Raw genomic sequence first — 16,153 nt, forward strand, 5'->3', positions numbered from 1 at the left:
GGGCGTGTGCTCGCAGACTAGAACATCACCCCTAGTGTGGGCCCGATAGCCTCTTTTGCTATTATGGGCGATCCCTTATGATGGATGATGACTCTCTGGAGTCCAACCCACTCTGAAGTTCAGCCCTCCCATGGGCTGGGCAGCCTTGTGCTACTCGGGTTTCTCTTCTGCGTCTATTACTTGGGGAAACTCCTGGCGCCTACCCCAGAGTGTCACTGTGGCGAATAAACGAGCTAGCGCACTTAGCACTGGGTCCGGCTCACAGAAAAACTCAAGTGATGTGAGTTTCAACAAAGTTACAGGTAACTTTGTGCTCTATCTGATTTTTTCAGCTCACAGGGCTTTGAAAATACTGTCCACCAAAAAGAAAAAGATAACATTCTCCCCCCTCCACCTCTAAAATTAGGCAATCCTGCTGTGACAGTCAGGTCCATAGCCTTTCTGTCCTCGTCAAATGCGGCCTCACTATAAACAAAGCATCAGTATGAGAGTGCTTGGAAGACCAGTGACCTCGAAGAGAAACATCCGTCTCTCCGCAGATTCGAAGTTAAACACTGATGTTGATTTTTTTGTTTTTCAACCAGGCAAGCATTTCAAAGGCTGCTATCCTCAATCCCTCTTCATGATTGAGGCTGTCCAAAAATATGTTCAGAAATCAACAGCTAAAACTCCAGATTCTTGACCTATTTTAATATTCTAATCTCACTCGATTTTCACTTGTTGACACTGAGATACAATTAAGAACAGACAACTCCTGACCCGATGCTAATTCCTAAAAGACGTCCCCCACCCCCCTCCACCTCGCTGTCTGTAAACACTAGCAGAGAGAGAAGAATTCAGGGAAGCGCCTTGTCAGAATATTGATTTATACATGTAGAGATAACGTCTTAAAATGAAAAGGGGTTGGTTCACTTTGGGTAAACCACCTCTCACTGCATTCCAAAAGGTCTGCAGCTTTGAGGATGAGGAGAATTGACTAGAAGTGTTTTCTAAACAAGAAGAATTTTCCCTTTTTAGAGAATTGTCTGTGGGACCTTTTGCTTCCCTCACAACTTCTCACCTCTACCGTCTCGTGCTCTCTGAAGTCCAGAATACTGTTCTTGTGTACAGTTACGTTCCACATAGAAAAGTGCTGACTGAGAAGGAACTTTGAGGAAGGAAGCTGAAAGGAGGGGCTGACTCTAGGATGGAAGTCATCACCTCACAGCACACTGGCCTCTAAGCATTTGGAAGGGACAGGATAGGTAGGTGGTTTGTCTTCAGCTGGGTCTGCTGTGCTCTGGGTTCTTCTACTGCCCAATTCTCTCATGTGTTTCCCAAGCCTGGAAGTTTCTGTGTCATCAAAACTGTATGGCCGTGTCTTCTGAACCCTTAGGCTGTCTCAATCTGATCACTAAAGGATCTAAGTCTAGTGGTCATAACAATGCTTTTTCACTTGGCAAGGAAATAAGAGTTCTGATCAGTGCTGGTCATTTAAAAAAAAAAAAGACCTAATATTTATTGAGAATTCATTAGGTGCTAAGTATTGTTCTCAATGCTTTCAATGAATTATCTCCTTTAGAGCTTATCCCCCCACCTCTAAAGGAGGATGTTAGCCCCATTTTACAGAGGGGTTAAGTAACAAGCCTAAGGGCACGAGGCTGAGTCTCGGGCCAGAGCTTTTATCTACTTGCAGTTCTTCCCACCATTAAATTATAGTCGACTAAGCTTAATGGGTCTGTCTATCTTCACCACTGTTTCTCTAGAAACTAGTATGGTTCCTGGCTCAGAAAAGAGGCTTAATAATATATACTGACTAAATGGAAGAAGGAAGGGACACAATCCATTTGCAGTATTTAAGGCCTCCTGTTCATAGTTGGAAAGCACCGTAGCCATGTGTAAAGCAAGCAGGTTTGCGTGTGTGTCTGTGTGCTTCCTCTTTCATCCTTCAATTACTTAAGTTCTTGCTTATCAGCAAATCTGCCTTCTTCTCCCTTACTCTGTGGTACAAACAGTACAGCTCAATTGCTGACATTTCATCTTCTTGCCGAGTAACAGAATGTAATGGGTTAAAGATTTCCCAACGCAAACATTTGGCCGCTCAAAGCAAGGTAGGAGTAAAACAGAAGGTGAAAACATTTAATTGGAAGAAGTCACAAACAAGATTAAAAAAAAAATTGTTTTGAAGCAGACAATGACCTCACCAGAAAAAGATGATATTGCAAAAGATCCAATGGGTGGAACTGGAGGACAGGACCGCACGAGACATCCTCCTGCCTTGATGACGTTGCTTCCCAGCCAAAGCCCTCCTCGCTGTCCCAGTGATGAGGACCAGGTGTAGGCAAGATAATTCTTCCTCTGTACCATTTTTCTTGTGCTCTCTTGGTTTTCTATCTGTTCCTATTTCAACTGCCACTCCTCACTTTCTGCTCCTCTGATCTGTGTTCATGAAATCCATGCTTCCAAATCACTTCGCTCTGCTTGACTTAAAATTCAACTGAAGACTCTAACTCTTTATTCTTTGAATAAAAGGAAAAACTAACACCTACACTAGTTTCTATTAAAACAGGTTTCCTTGGCACTATATGTATCAGAAATTAGATCTGCCGATGATTTTTCCCATGGTGGCCCATCTGAGAGATGGTGTAATGATGTTAATGCTCAAAACATTTTGGTCAGAGTCAGAATATAAGTCTGACAAGAATATCCACCTCGTTACTTCACCACGGCAACTAAAGCTATTGTACTCAAGCTGATCATCCCCGCATGGTCCGTTCTGGGAAACAGCTCCTGGCCATTTCAATAAAGCTTACATTTTAAAGACAAAGACAAACCATTATTGAGGACAGAGAGAAGAATGGATTGTATATTCAGAAAGACTATGGGAGAGAAGGGCTGGGATTCACAGTATCTGGGGGGACCCCAGAGGCACTACAGATGGAGTACTTCGGGACCCTTCGAAGATGACTTCTTTGAGGGCGGTATGACTCATGACGCATGTTTGCTAAAGAAAACTTCTACGTGATTTTACTTTGTCCAACCAGTTCACTTGAAAATATTTATTTAAGCACAATGGGTGTTCCAGGCACTGGGGATAAGAAGATAAACAAGATAGGCGACCTCCTTGCGTTAACTGAGCGTCAGTCAACTAAGTAACAGTACGGCGGAGTAAAGAGAGAACTCCTTCGGGAATCAGACTTGCTCTGAATCTTCATTCCGGTGCTTATTTTCTGGGTGGCACTAGGCCAATTCCATTTTCTAACACGTGAGATAGGAATACAGAGAGTTACCCCACAGGACTGCTCCAAGGATTACCTGAGACGGTGGGAGAAAAGCCCCGAGGAATAGAGTGCTTGGCGTGCAGGTGGGCCTGGCTTTCAGACTCCAGCTCTTGTCCTTGGGAAGAACCAGTTTCACAAGCTTTATTTAATCTGTCCCGAGTCTAGGTTCATCAGTCTGATATGGTAAGGGACAAACTGTCACTGAGCAACTTCGCTCAATCTTATTTCTCAGGATATCTGTTCAGACTTTGCGCTCTTCCCTGGGCCTGTCATGGGCAGTCTTAGTCCTGTCAATTGGCTGTTGTCCATCTCTTGGCTTTTACAGTCTGGAAGGCATCCTCAGCTTCTTCCTGCCTATTCAAATTCTACTCAGGTTTAAAGACTAGCTCACTTTTTTCAATTCTCCCATAGATACCCACCCCAGCCCTGCCATCCATGCCTCTTCTTTTTGCTTAAAACATACGGTGCATTTTAATTGAGATTCTTACTTGGCTCTTTGTGAAGCTGCTTTTGTTATTTTGCATCATGAGGTTTTGCTACTATTATTGACCATTTCCCATACGTGAATCTTAATCTTCCATTTTATGCATTTTTCAGTGGTAATTTCACAGATACTCAATACGTTTTGAATAAATGAATGAGAATTTACGTTCTATTTAATAACAATTTTTTTAAAATGGAAAGCAAAATCCCCCTGTCTTCATTAAATTCATCAGCACTCACAAGTGAGTAATAACATGTTTGTGTTAATGAGTACCTTTGAATTTCAGGGCTCTGTATCCTGGGCAGGGATTTATGCTGAGTATTTATGAAATATAGTTAAGAAGACCAAAGTGCCACAGCTACTTACTGTTGTTTCTTCTTGTGCTATATTACAGCGGCAACATATTATTATATGTAAGGTGAAAAATATAAATATATAGATTTTAGTCAGTTGCATGTTGTCAAAGCAGAATGACCAAGTTTCAGGATTCCAAAATAAACAAGCCAAAGCTGAGGAAAACTGATTTGTATCATTTTTGTTTTGTACTTAAGTGGAGTGTATAGCTACACTTTGAGTCTGAAAAGACTGGGAGAGACTGCTCAGAGAAGATGGGATGGTGAAGCAGAAAGAGCACGGGCTTCCGGCTGGCGTTGGAGTTTCAGCTCTGGCCTTGGCTGTGTGAAGTTGGGCAAACCACTTAGACTTTTCTGGGCTTCAGGTTTGTTCACCACCCCCCCACCATTTTGTAAAACAGATTCAACCTGCCAATTTTAAAGAACGTTGTGAGAATTATTTTTGTTGGCACACAGTAGACGCTCAATAAGTGGCAGCTTTGTAAAAATTATTTGTGCTTATAACTTAGGTAGAGAAGTTAAGGGTAAGCTTTAATAAGATGAATTTTGGAAAGAAGGGAGCTGGGCTGGGAACACAGGCCTTTGGGCGATTACAGTTGGACAAGGGAGGGCGATGCAGCGGGCTGGGTTATGACAATGGGGGAATGATGGAAGGTCATCAGAGGGCGTTTTGAAAATGTATATTAATTGGTTCCAAGGAGAATTCCAAGAAAACGAACAAAATCTAAGTTTACTGTATCTACAATGTTTGTGGCTAAATGTGTATTAACTTGCTAGGGAATTCACAATAAAATGTGCCAACTAAATGTCACTTGCTGTCTGCAGAGTCATTAGCCACTGCAGTCGCTGACCTTTAACGTACCCTGAAAGGAGTCTGGGGTGCAGGTCAGGAATGAAGCACTCTGTGCTCTGGGAAAACTGGCAGAACAGATCTTGAGACAGTTAAGATATTTTCCAGAGAAAATTTGACAGACTCAAATTCTTGCACAGACCAATACATAAAAAAGCCCTAAAACTACTAACTAAGCTATCTGTTCCTCTTAGCTAGCAGTCACCTTCCACCGAGACGTGTGTCTGACTGCACGTACCCCTCGCCAGAATCACATATACTGACCTCTCCATCTTGTATTTTCGGACCGGTTTCTCAGAGCTCTGAGAGGCTGTCTCCTGGGCTATAGTGCTCAGTGAGTCCTCATAAAACTGAAAATCACAGTCCTTACACTGTGACTTTTGACTTTGGTTGACAATATGTAATTGTCCTTTAGAATCTCAGTGAAGTGAGAATTTGGTTTTATCCATTTGTGCCTGAAAAGTCTTTTTAACTAGGAAGGCGATCAAATGACAGTCCTACATACTAGAGGAATATTACCAATTATTTGCTCTTTCCTATGATGTTTTTAGAAACCTCATCAGGAAGCAAACAGCATTTATTATGCATAGAGATACAGTTATAATTGGTGATTGAAATTCGGACCAAGGATGCAGATGTAAGTGAATCATAGCTGTGGCCAAAGATGTATCAAATCAAATGCAACTCTGTATCTATACTTGTTTAAAGGGAAACGATTATGTTCCAAGTACCAAAGAATGGACACATAGATACTCAGCACACTAAAATAGATCATGGTCTATATATAAGACAATTCAATATTACATCATACCAATTACATTATAAATCTGCCTAGCAACAAATATTCTTAGATACAATAAGCTTAGATTTTGTTCATATTCTTGGAATTCTCCTGGGAACTGATTCTTTTTTATTTCCCTCTGGGTAAATTTCCATGTTGCTAGCAGAGACTTAAATCAGAGCTTTAACTAAATCTTAACTTTAAATAAAAGTTAAATTAAGCTGAGCCACAAGCTCTCTGTGCATCATGGAACAGGATAAAAAGGTGATAGAGAGGAAAGAGATACTGAATAAGCACTGACCCCCCCACAAAAAAAATTAGTGAAAGAAACTCATTAATTTTCATGACCATCAGCAAAAACAGTAACAGTGATTTTGCTAAGCATCAAACTGCCTCCCTTTTATAGAAAAAGACCAAAAAGGTAAAAAGGGTACTGAGCCATTTTCATTGTTGGGTGCTAAGATGTTTTGTTGACAGTTTTTCCGAAGACTTCAGACTTCATCTGTAAAGTGGATGACAATTACTGTAACCTGGACTTTGAAATGGGAGTTTGGAAACATCTCTCACAGTATAGTGAACACCTCTACCGCATACACTGATTCGAAAATACTTTTGTACACCTACTGTGTGCTTGCCTCTGTGATCAAACTTGGTTTCAGAATTGGGAACAACAGACAGGGCTGCTCACGGTGCAGCGGGGAAGGCAGACGTGAACAAGTAAACAGATGCAAGTAAATACACCCTCCTAGAATGCTGTGGGTCACAATGAGAGCTTGCTGCATTTCTCTAATGCGGTAAATTGTGCATGACAAGGAAGATTGTTACTGGCATCCATATTACAAGTTCCCGCAGTTAACCTTAACCTTTTTTATAAGGATTCCCATTCAGGGCATTGATTTTGTTGTGCGGAGATTCTTGGAAGGTATGAGTTACCATTTGACAGCTAAGTATACTTAGAAACAAACAAAAAAGAAACGGCATCAGTTCTTTTGATCCTTGGACAAAAGAGATGCCATAAGGAAGAATGACTTTAACCCATTCGAAAAAAGTACCAAGTAATGGATGATCAGAAACAAACAAAGAAACTTGGGCTTTTTGATTGAATATGTATCCTCCAAATGCTTTTCTGTGAAGTCAATGTTTTTCTAATTAGGCTTAAAAATGGGAAATTTTCTTGCAAAATTGATTTTCTATTAAGGCACTAAAGCAGTTTCTCTTCCCTTCTGCTTGGGTACTAATTAAATTATGTCCCAACTTGTTTTAATTCAGCAATCAATTTTTCCTCTATTTGTACTAGATCACAGAATCTCATTTAAAAATCGCTCTTTAATGAATTCTGCACAAAGGAGAGGTGATGGATGCTCTCTGATGGAGACAAAATAGTACTGGTCGAGTCAGGAGACAGACTCGAAAAAACAAAAAAGGGATTCGGTTGTATTCTGGTGGTATATTTCTTAGGCTGTTTTGAGAGATAAGAAATAGTAGTGAGAGGCATGGGGGTGAAAACTTAGGAACAAAATGCTAAAAGAAGAAGGGTCTAAATGCTTTGAAGATCTACTTGACACTGGGGCACAGGACTGAGACACTTTCTACAATGATCATAAATAAAATTTATTAAAGAAGATAGAATCTTAGTTATTGATTGTAACATCTGAAGGAATTAAGTGAGAATACTGAGTGGATTGTTCCAAAAGTCCGAAGGTTGGCTTCAGGTTTGATTTGTGGGGAGCATAAATAAATATTCTTGATTCCAATGAAGAAAATTTCAAAAATCCACCAGGCAGACTAAGGCTGCACATATTAGAAGCCTTTTGCAAATGGAAGAACTGTATATGCTGATAGTAAAGGATGCTCTTTGAGGCTTTCCCATGAAGAAGGGGAAAATTAAGAAAATAAGATATCTAACCATCTCTCAAAACTCAAAGGATTTCTGTTTTAAAGAAACAGAGGGATAGAGAGATGTAGCTGGCTTGTGAGCTCAGGGTCCATCTTCATCTCTTGGGAGGTGGAAGGGGGGAGGGTGACCAGCCATGCAACATACGAAAAGGCAAATGAACCTGAACTAGGCAGGTGGACTTGACTGTGTTAATTAGAGAAACGTTATCAAGTCAGAAGGGAAACCTCAGCAGAGAAGTTTTCACGAGGGACTAGAATCTAACAATGGGAGTTGTGTGCTTGCTACGGCGCTTCTGGATAATTTATCTCTTCAACACCCTCTGTATTTTAAGCATGTGCTCAGTAACTTTCAGATAAGGCTGCTTCCCATTTTTTCCCCAAATTGCTTGCATATTAGTCACTAAAATAACACGTAATTCTTTACCTTACATAATTAACACATAATTCTTTAACTTATATAATTGCTTCATCATCTTATGACTTTTATATATTTTAACTTTCAACAACAAAGTCCTGCCCTGTTCTATCACAGACCCAGGGTTGGATCTGAGTGGGCTGGATTTAACCCGTATGAATCCAAGTCTCCCTGAACAGACTACTGTGATTAGTGGTTCAGTATTTAGATTCCAGAGCTGTTTCTTGAATGCCTTTTTCTCAGTTTCTTTGGTACGTTTTGCTCATTATGACATTAAAAATAAGATTTAACATTTTAGAGGAAAGCAAAACAAAAATCCTCAACAAAATTGCTCATATACAGAGGAAGAACATTTCTTTAAAATTATGAGAACTAAAGTCAATCTAAGACTTCAGATGATTGGTACAGCTAAATTTTCTCCAGTTAATGAACAGTGGCATGAAAAAAGAGCACAGATCAGTGAGAATAAGTAATTCTTTAGATTTAAATGTGACCAGAATCTTACTTTATTTATTATGAGAAAGTTTGTATCTGAATCTAGTCATCCTGGAGATACTTTGTAAGCTAGACATCTGTTTCATGAGATTTCCTACATCACAAGAAAAGGCAACAGTCACTCAGTTGAACACCAAAAATTATTATTCCCAAGTAGATCTCAAAGAGGAAAGATTCCAGAGTTTAAAAATGTAGTTAAAATGTAGTCTCATTAAAAACTTCTACAGACATTCAGTAAGTACAACGGTGGTGAGAAAAAGAATAGAGAAATACAGAAAGAGGAAAAAGAGCAGAACAGAGAGGGAGACGAATGCACAAGAAAGAAAAAACAAAAAAGTAGATTGGTCAAGAAGAGAGACTGGGTGACCTCTTGCTAATGGGACATACACACATGGCAGCTTCCATGCTAGGCATTTGGTACCCTATCCTACTTATAATCTGTAGGATAAGGGGTAGGTCATGTTAGAGCACTCTCTAGGTGAAAAAAAACCCTCTGAATTTTAGAGAGCTGTAAGTGATTTGTCCAAGGTCTCTGACCTAGTCAATGGATCAGTCAGGACTGAAACCCAGGAGTGTTGGATCTTAAAGGTAAGACATTTCCCAGAAACCAGTCTCGCTGGCAATGAGCAAGGCAAAGATGGGGGTGAGGGAGGAACATGCGACAGCTCTAAGCCCCATGAAAGCAGGAGCAGTGTCCACTCTCGCCACTTTCTTTCTTTTTTTTTTTAACACCTGGCACAGTTCCAGGAATATGGCACCATATATGAAGTATTTGCATACTGAATCTTTTTGAATGAGTTGGGTGACAATGATCTTAGATAGGGAGAGAAGACATGGAAGAAGAAAGAAATAGAAGAAAGAAAGAGAGCAAGTCAGGGGGTGAGAACAAAAATGTGATTTTTTTTCTTGAGGGGGGAGGGCAGTCTACCTAAACTGTTAGATTCTAGAAAGTCAAATCTGTCCACTTAGTGTCAAGTATCAGACTCTGCCCATAGAGGAAACTACCCAATGGCTTGCATTTCCTAACTCAGGCAAAAATGTTTACCAACTTTCTAGAAACCCAGCAGGGTGTGGTAGTGGAATCCATGCAACTTGATAGTGACCAGCTAGTAGAGGTGAGGGATGTGAGCCATGGACCCTGGACAGGTGGGCAGTGTGAGGCACAAGTCAGCCATGTCTGGATACTCAACCAAAAAGCCAACCAATAATCAGTCAGTTAACAAAGACCCATCAGTTAATAAATACCTGTTATGGCCCCACTTTATGCCCCCACCCCCAGCCACAGGAATTTACATGGAGTCAGATACTTCTATAAAAGATAAAAATTCAATGAAACAGCTCACGACTTTGTTAAATGATTAGAAGCATGGTGATCAAATGATTAAACATTTCTTTTCATACAGATGTTGGATTTAATATCGATATTACTTACTCACAGGGAAGAACTATTCATAAAAGTCATAAAATTTAAAAACTCAAGTATCTTATTCTTAGGTGGTTCTATCGACAGAGAGGCTAAATCTATTTCCCTACCAAAGAATCTAATTTTGAGTAACCTATTTGGTTAAGTAATGGGTATTTCCTTCCCACAAAAAAAGCAGAGCTTAACTCAAATAATTTTGCTTCCTTTTGTACAACCAAGTCATAATTGTACAGCACTAGTAAAATTCAAGTTCAGGGCAGTAATAAACATATCTGTTCTTAAAACCTCACTTCGTAGTAATGGCCACAGGGAACCTTATGTTTCTCAGGTAATGGTCTTGGTTGAGGTTCTCTGCAGTCTCGGGCTACTCTGATTTCCCTGGTGGCCCAAAGTGACCACACCTGACATAATCCTAGAGATCTAGGAATCTTAAATGATGGAGGCTGTTGGCAAATTCTTGGGTCTTTAAAAACCCATGTCAGGACTTAAAAAAAAAAAAAAGCTGGAAAAGGAGTTGCTAATTTTAGGGATTCAGAGAAACTAAGAGGAGTTTGCTTTTCTGGTATCGGCCTGTTGATACATAAGCACAGAAAAATGCTAGTGTCAGGCTGGCATGGAATAATCAAATAGGATTCATTATGATGTAGTTTAGATGCACTAAGGATATTGAACATCCCCTTTTAAAATCACAGAAAAACCCTGGGCTAAACTACTATAACTGGGGAAAAACAATGTGAAGAGGACTATAAAAATGTGAGTCATTAAAAACAGATTTCAGATCAGCCTTTGTGAATTTCATTTGATGTCTCACCCATCATGCTCTTGTATCTTTAGCAAAAACAATGAACTATCTGTGATATGCAGAAATAATCAAGGGAAAAAAATGCCATTTCATTTCTATTTAAGAGCTACATAACCCATGTAGAAAACATAACTTTTTTTTTTTTGTGGAAAAATACAAAAAGTAAGATGACTTTTCACTGTCCATTTAAAGAAGTAGAGGGGGGTGTGTGTGTGTGTGTGTGCGCGCCGTCTCTCCGAGGAATTATCTATAGACCTGCACACGTCTCTCTCTTTTCTTTCAAACAAGACCCAGAAGACCTGTGTACTTTTACCAAGGTTACACAGTCCCCTAACCCTCTTTGGCCATCTGTCAGCTGCTGTAGGCCCAGTCATCCTTTGTAAAGAGCATCTCTCAGTAGGTTATTATGTGGGTAGTAACTGGCGAGTACAGCTTGTCATATTGGAAATGGTAGCAATTCTCTTACCTCTTCCTTCTCTGCACTTTGCAGATCACGCCATTCCTCGGTTACGTGACCGAAATCCACTGTGTTCATAGGGACTTTAAATTCCCCAATGATGTCATGCTTGGAGAAACGATCAAAATCATACACGGCCATCACCAGAGTCTTGCCACCCAGTTCCGAGTATGGCACCTGTATAGAAAGAGGAGGATAAAATGTCTGGTCACAAAAAAATGCTTAAAGCATGTTACTTGTTTATAGTGTTTAATTTTAATATTTATGTTGGATAAATAGAACAGGGAGGTAATTCTGCTTTGGGTTTTTTTGTTTGTTTTTTGTTTTTTTTTTTCCTTAAATTGAACCATTTGACTAAAAGCTTGAGGCTCAAATTACTTGGGAGAAAATGGGGACTTACCATAGTGATTTATCACTTTATCCCAAAGTTCTTGAAGCTGGTAGCATTATTAATAACAGCTCCTGCTGTTAGTCATGCTATAAACACATCAAGAGTAATACAAGAATAAACCAAGCCAATTGCATTGGACTCTGTAAGTCAGTTTTCTTGTGGAATATTTTGTTGTTACTGTTAGGATCAGTTACATTGTCAGGGTGCAAATCTGATAGACAACTTCTTTCAACAGTTCTGTGAACTCTTTCAAGCCATTTGGATGCTACAGTTTAATGGAGTGGTGATTTATGAAAAGGCACGCTAGGAGTCTGCAAAGATTGAAATGAAAGTTGCAAGGTGCCTCACCTACTCCCTAAAATAATTTACTGATTGACAGGAGCTGACTAGAAAATTGATGTTTTGAATATCAGAGATGCATTATAATAGAGATCTCGAAGTTCATGCCCAGGTGTGGCAGTCTTTAGGACGAGGGGTGGCAAAAGGCCCAGAACTGATGACTTCTCCAGCTGGTCAGAAATACCTGGGACAGATGTTACGGGCTGGGATATTTATTAGTGACATTTTTAATATTCAGGGAAAGCAGTGCAATCCAAGAGCGCTACACTTCAGTGACTGGGTAGAGGTCCCTAATTAAGAAATTGTTTAGACTTGTATTGAAGGTTTCATCAGTTTCCAGACACTTCCTATTATTTTATCAGTGTAAACTGTTGTCTTAGGCTCCAGCAAACATTGCTCAATTAACTCCGTATATTAAGAAGGAAAGGAGAAGGAAGAATATTTGACTGTATATGGACAAAAAGTTTAATTTTTCCTGAGAGTTATTTCCTGTCACTTATTGGTCATCTATTTGGAATCTGATTAAAATTGTATGATTAAAAACTAGTCACAGTGTATGTTCCATTTTCAAAGGAAAAAAATAAACCCTTCTAAAGAGCTGAATTTGAAAGGAAGAAATAAGGAATTTTAGAGTAGGAGTGAACTCTTGAAAATTTCACCTTGTTTCTGAAATGTCTCTGGGTTTTTTTGGTGACTGTATTGAAATGGTATCAGTCATGAACCTGGGTTTTGGATCAGACAGGCCTGGGCCTGAGTTTCCCCATTTTCCCGCTAAAGGGCCTGGGGCAGGTAAAGAAATCTGAGCTTTTTTTAAATCCAACAAAGAGTGATGATGATAATAGTGCCTACTTCACAGAGGCTGGCTGAGGCCAACTGTGCACAAGTGAAGCACTGAGCACCGTGCTGGCGCACAGTGGGCGCTTACTAGTTGTTGTTGGTTAGTACCTCTTTGAGGTGGGAATTGTGTGGGAGGAAAGAAGCATTTAGTCTGCGGCATGCTGAGTGCATGTGAAGTGGATCTGAACTCAATTTTAAAGCCAGTCCTCTCAACACTCCATTATGCTCCCATTCCCACGTCATGAAGCCTATTGGCACCTAGGCCGCATAATCTACAAGGCCTACTGGAGAAATTAACCAGTTCTCTAGAAACAGTGGTGTATTTCTTCAATCTGTCAAAATATACTGTACTGTGCACTTTGGAGTGATTTATGGTTTGATCAACCTTCTTGAAATAAAATGGAACCTGATAAAAATTTTATAGGCAATTAAAAAGTGTCCATCATTACACTTCCTGAATTCACAGAAATCACTAAAAACTATTAGCTATATATATATTTTAGAAATAACATGGATAACTCAAAACAAAACAAAGCCTCACAATATTTCAAACAGTTTAAGAATCTGCTGATGAAATTATGGTTAGAAACTGCTGACCTAAATTAAGATGAATATATAGTCAGATAGAATGATTATGGTTACCTTTTGCAATACTTTTTTTTTTAGTTTTAATTGTACGTTCTGGGGCATATTGACCATAGTGATTAGCTCTTCATAAAATGAGTAGTTTCAGAATGTTTGTACTGCCACTCTAAATTAACTACCTGGGTTTAGAAAAGTGTAGGTTTTAAAGGATTATTGACAATACACTAGGTTTTTTTTTTTTTTTTGGTCTTAAAAACTGAAATTTTAGAGTGAATAGAAAGACACTGCTCTTTGACAAAATTGGAAACAAGGCTCGTGAAAATAACTCATGTCCTGGGTTTCATCCATTTATTTCATACCAGAATGTCTGCTAACACGAGGCACGTGCTATCTGTCTGCTAAGGCTGAGCGATGGACAGGGCGGTTTTCAGTCGGCCAGCTGGCATAGTCACAGACATGAATTGTTTTAACTAATGCATTTTTATAAATTTCACATACGAGAGAGATGTACCAAAAGACTGTGTTTTACGCATTATTTCAAACCGACAGCTACAGAAATTCTGTATGCAGGGATGCCTGAGGACTGCCAAGCACGTTTTCCTGTTGAGTTATTACATGACCAGAATTCCTCTTTTTTGTTGTTTGTCAACTGAGGTGTCTCAACAAGATGAAAAGCACCAGGGAAGAGCCGAGAGTAAAGGAAAATGCTAGAGATGCAGAAAAACCATCGGTTTATATTCCCTTCTATTGACAGGTTGGGAAGAGTGGTTTTAGAGGGCTCACACTACCCCTGTACACAGAGAATTTCACAATGAGTGTAATATACCTATTTGTTCCATTTAAACAATGGAACATATCTTCCTTCATTCTGTGGTTGTGATTTATTTTCTGGAACTTGGCAACTTACAAAAAGGTCATTCTTCTTCCGGCTTTATTTTAGAGAGGGGACAGTGTTCCAGCCCTTGAACACACTTGAAGCTGACCTGCCTTTTTAGATGTGAGTGACGTCCTGGTCACGTTCTGGTCCACGTTCTATTCTGAAATGGCTTGAGCTGAGTCTTAATTGGACCAAATCTAAATACACTATAGAATCCTCACTGAACTGAAGATAATTCATGGAGAATGTTTAAAATTCTTATCTGTGAGTCTCTGAACAAGTGGTCATGGGGACACCTATGTAAGTGTCAGGATGAGATCAGTCTGTTATTGAAAATAATGAAAGAAAAGTTTATTAGTAAGGACAGAAAAAAAAAAAATACCTTGAAAGTAAATTGCTCATTGAAGACAGGATTAAGGGTCTTTCGGTGGACTTTTGTCTCAAATTTCTTCTTCTTATCAGGCAGCAGAAACACTTTGACGTAGGGATCGGAGGTGCCCCCCATGTCTAAGGCGGGCAGCTCGGCGGCTTGGATGATTCCTACCAGCAGCTGAAATGAGAGTCAGGAGAGAGCAAAGACCAACATTGGTGGACGTTTTGGAAAAGATTGATTTGCTCACAGTGGGGCACATTGTGATTTCTCCCACTTCTTTGCTTTTAATAAATGATTATTCTCCTATGAGTCTGAACACAGAAGGCAAATGAAGTGAGCTATAGAGAATTCAGAAACCCAATTATGACAGATGCAGGCTCTGGGAAGCCTGGTTTGAAACACAAAAGAGGCTTTTAAAAGGTTGCTGATTACAGTTAAATATGGAATTCATCTTTGCAAAAGGGCTGCAATCAAATAACTTTGCGGTTGCTAAAAGCCCTTGTGTATTATTTTTCTTATGACAGCATGATTTGTAAGTGGAAAAATACATTGTTAAACAATCACTAGTCTGAAATTATAAAGTAGGAAATTTTTATTTTGAACCAAAGCCTCAGACCAGCTAAATAGAAATTTCTTAGAAACTGGATAACATTTTGAGAAGATACAAATAAGATCTTCAAGTTTCTATCATATTTGACCTTTACTTGTGTGCCGGCTATGTTTTGTTTAAACTTACAGTAAAATAATTATTATACTTTCTGTATTTAAACATAGGACATGAAGTCAAAGAAATGTAATTTTAGCTTCATATAAAGGAAGGGAGGATGACAGGTTTTAATGCTAAGTGACTAAGTTTCTAACTTTTTTTTTTAATACAGGAGAAATCTCTGCATTTCTTCAAGTTTATTTTTCTCAGTGATACATTCCTATTTCTTTTTATGAGTGTGAGTGTTGACTGGCGCTGTTAATATTTTTGCAAAGAAAACAGAAGGTGTGAGAGGACTATTCTGATACCCTGCTGTCAGACATTCTGCATGAACAGAGCGGTTTAGATCCAGAGGAGAAACAAAAGTAGACTCTCTTATTGTTGTGCAAGGTGTAGGCTGCCAGTAAATGCAGTCACATCATAGTTTTTCCCATCAGGGGTCTGCAGTTTTGAGTATGTGACTTTTCAGCCAGCAGAGTGGAAAAGCAACTCACCTCCTTAAAAAAAAAAAAGTCACATCCATTTTCTACGAAACTGACCCACCACGTTCGTAAGTGCGTTTGGGCTAGCTGGCTCAATTTTTCAACCTAGACCAATACTCTTGATGATTACTGTTTCCATTTTAATGCTTTAATATCTTTTTGACTTTATCATACACAGTAGCAATAAGAGTGCTGGATTATAGGTACACAGAACGTAAACAGATGGTCCAAGAATAGTGAAAATAGACGTCAGATGACAGACATGGTCAGTAAAGCAAACAGTGTGTCTCCTGGTCTGCCAAGTTGGCATTGGGAATTTGCCTGTGGATAGAAATGTGAGTAAGCAG

At 39.4% G+C, this 16,153-nt stretch overlaps 1 protein-coding gene across 5 annotated transcripts in view; it reads right to left on the reverse strand.

Annotated features, from left to right (window-relative positions):
• SYT1 (synaptotagmin 1) overlaps window positions 1–16,153 on the reverse strand; it is a 470,145-nt gene that overhangs the window by 102,265 nt on the left and 351,727 nt on the right. For all 5 annotated transcript variants that reach the window (XM_032493716.1, XM_014554552.2, XM_032493715.1 and 2 more), the window contains 2 exons: window positions 14,628–14,795; window positions 11,226–11,393 (listed from right to left, as the gene is read on the reverse strand). In XM_032493716.1, coding sequence (XP_032349607.1) covers window positions 11,226–11,393; window positions 14,628–14,795 — 336 coding nt within the window. The remainder of the gene's footprint in view (window positions 1–11,225; window positions 11,394–14,627; window positions 14,796–16,153) is intronic.

The sequence above is a fragment of the Camelus ferus genome, chromosome 12 (assembly GCF_009834535.1).
Source record: "Camelus ferus isolate YT-003-E chromosome 12, BCGSAC_Cfer_1.0, whole genome shotgun sequence".
Taxonomy (NCBI): domain Eukaryota; kingdom Metazoa; phylum Chordata; class Mammalia; order Artiodactyla; family Camelidae; genus Camelus; species Camelus ferus.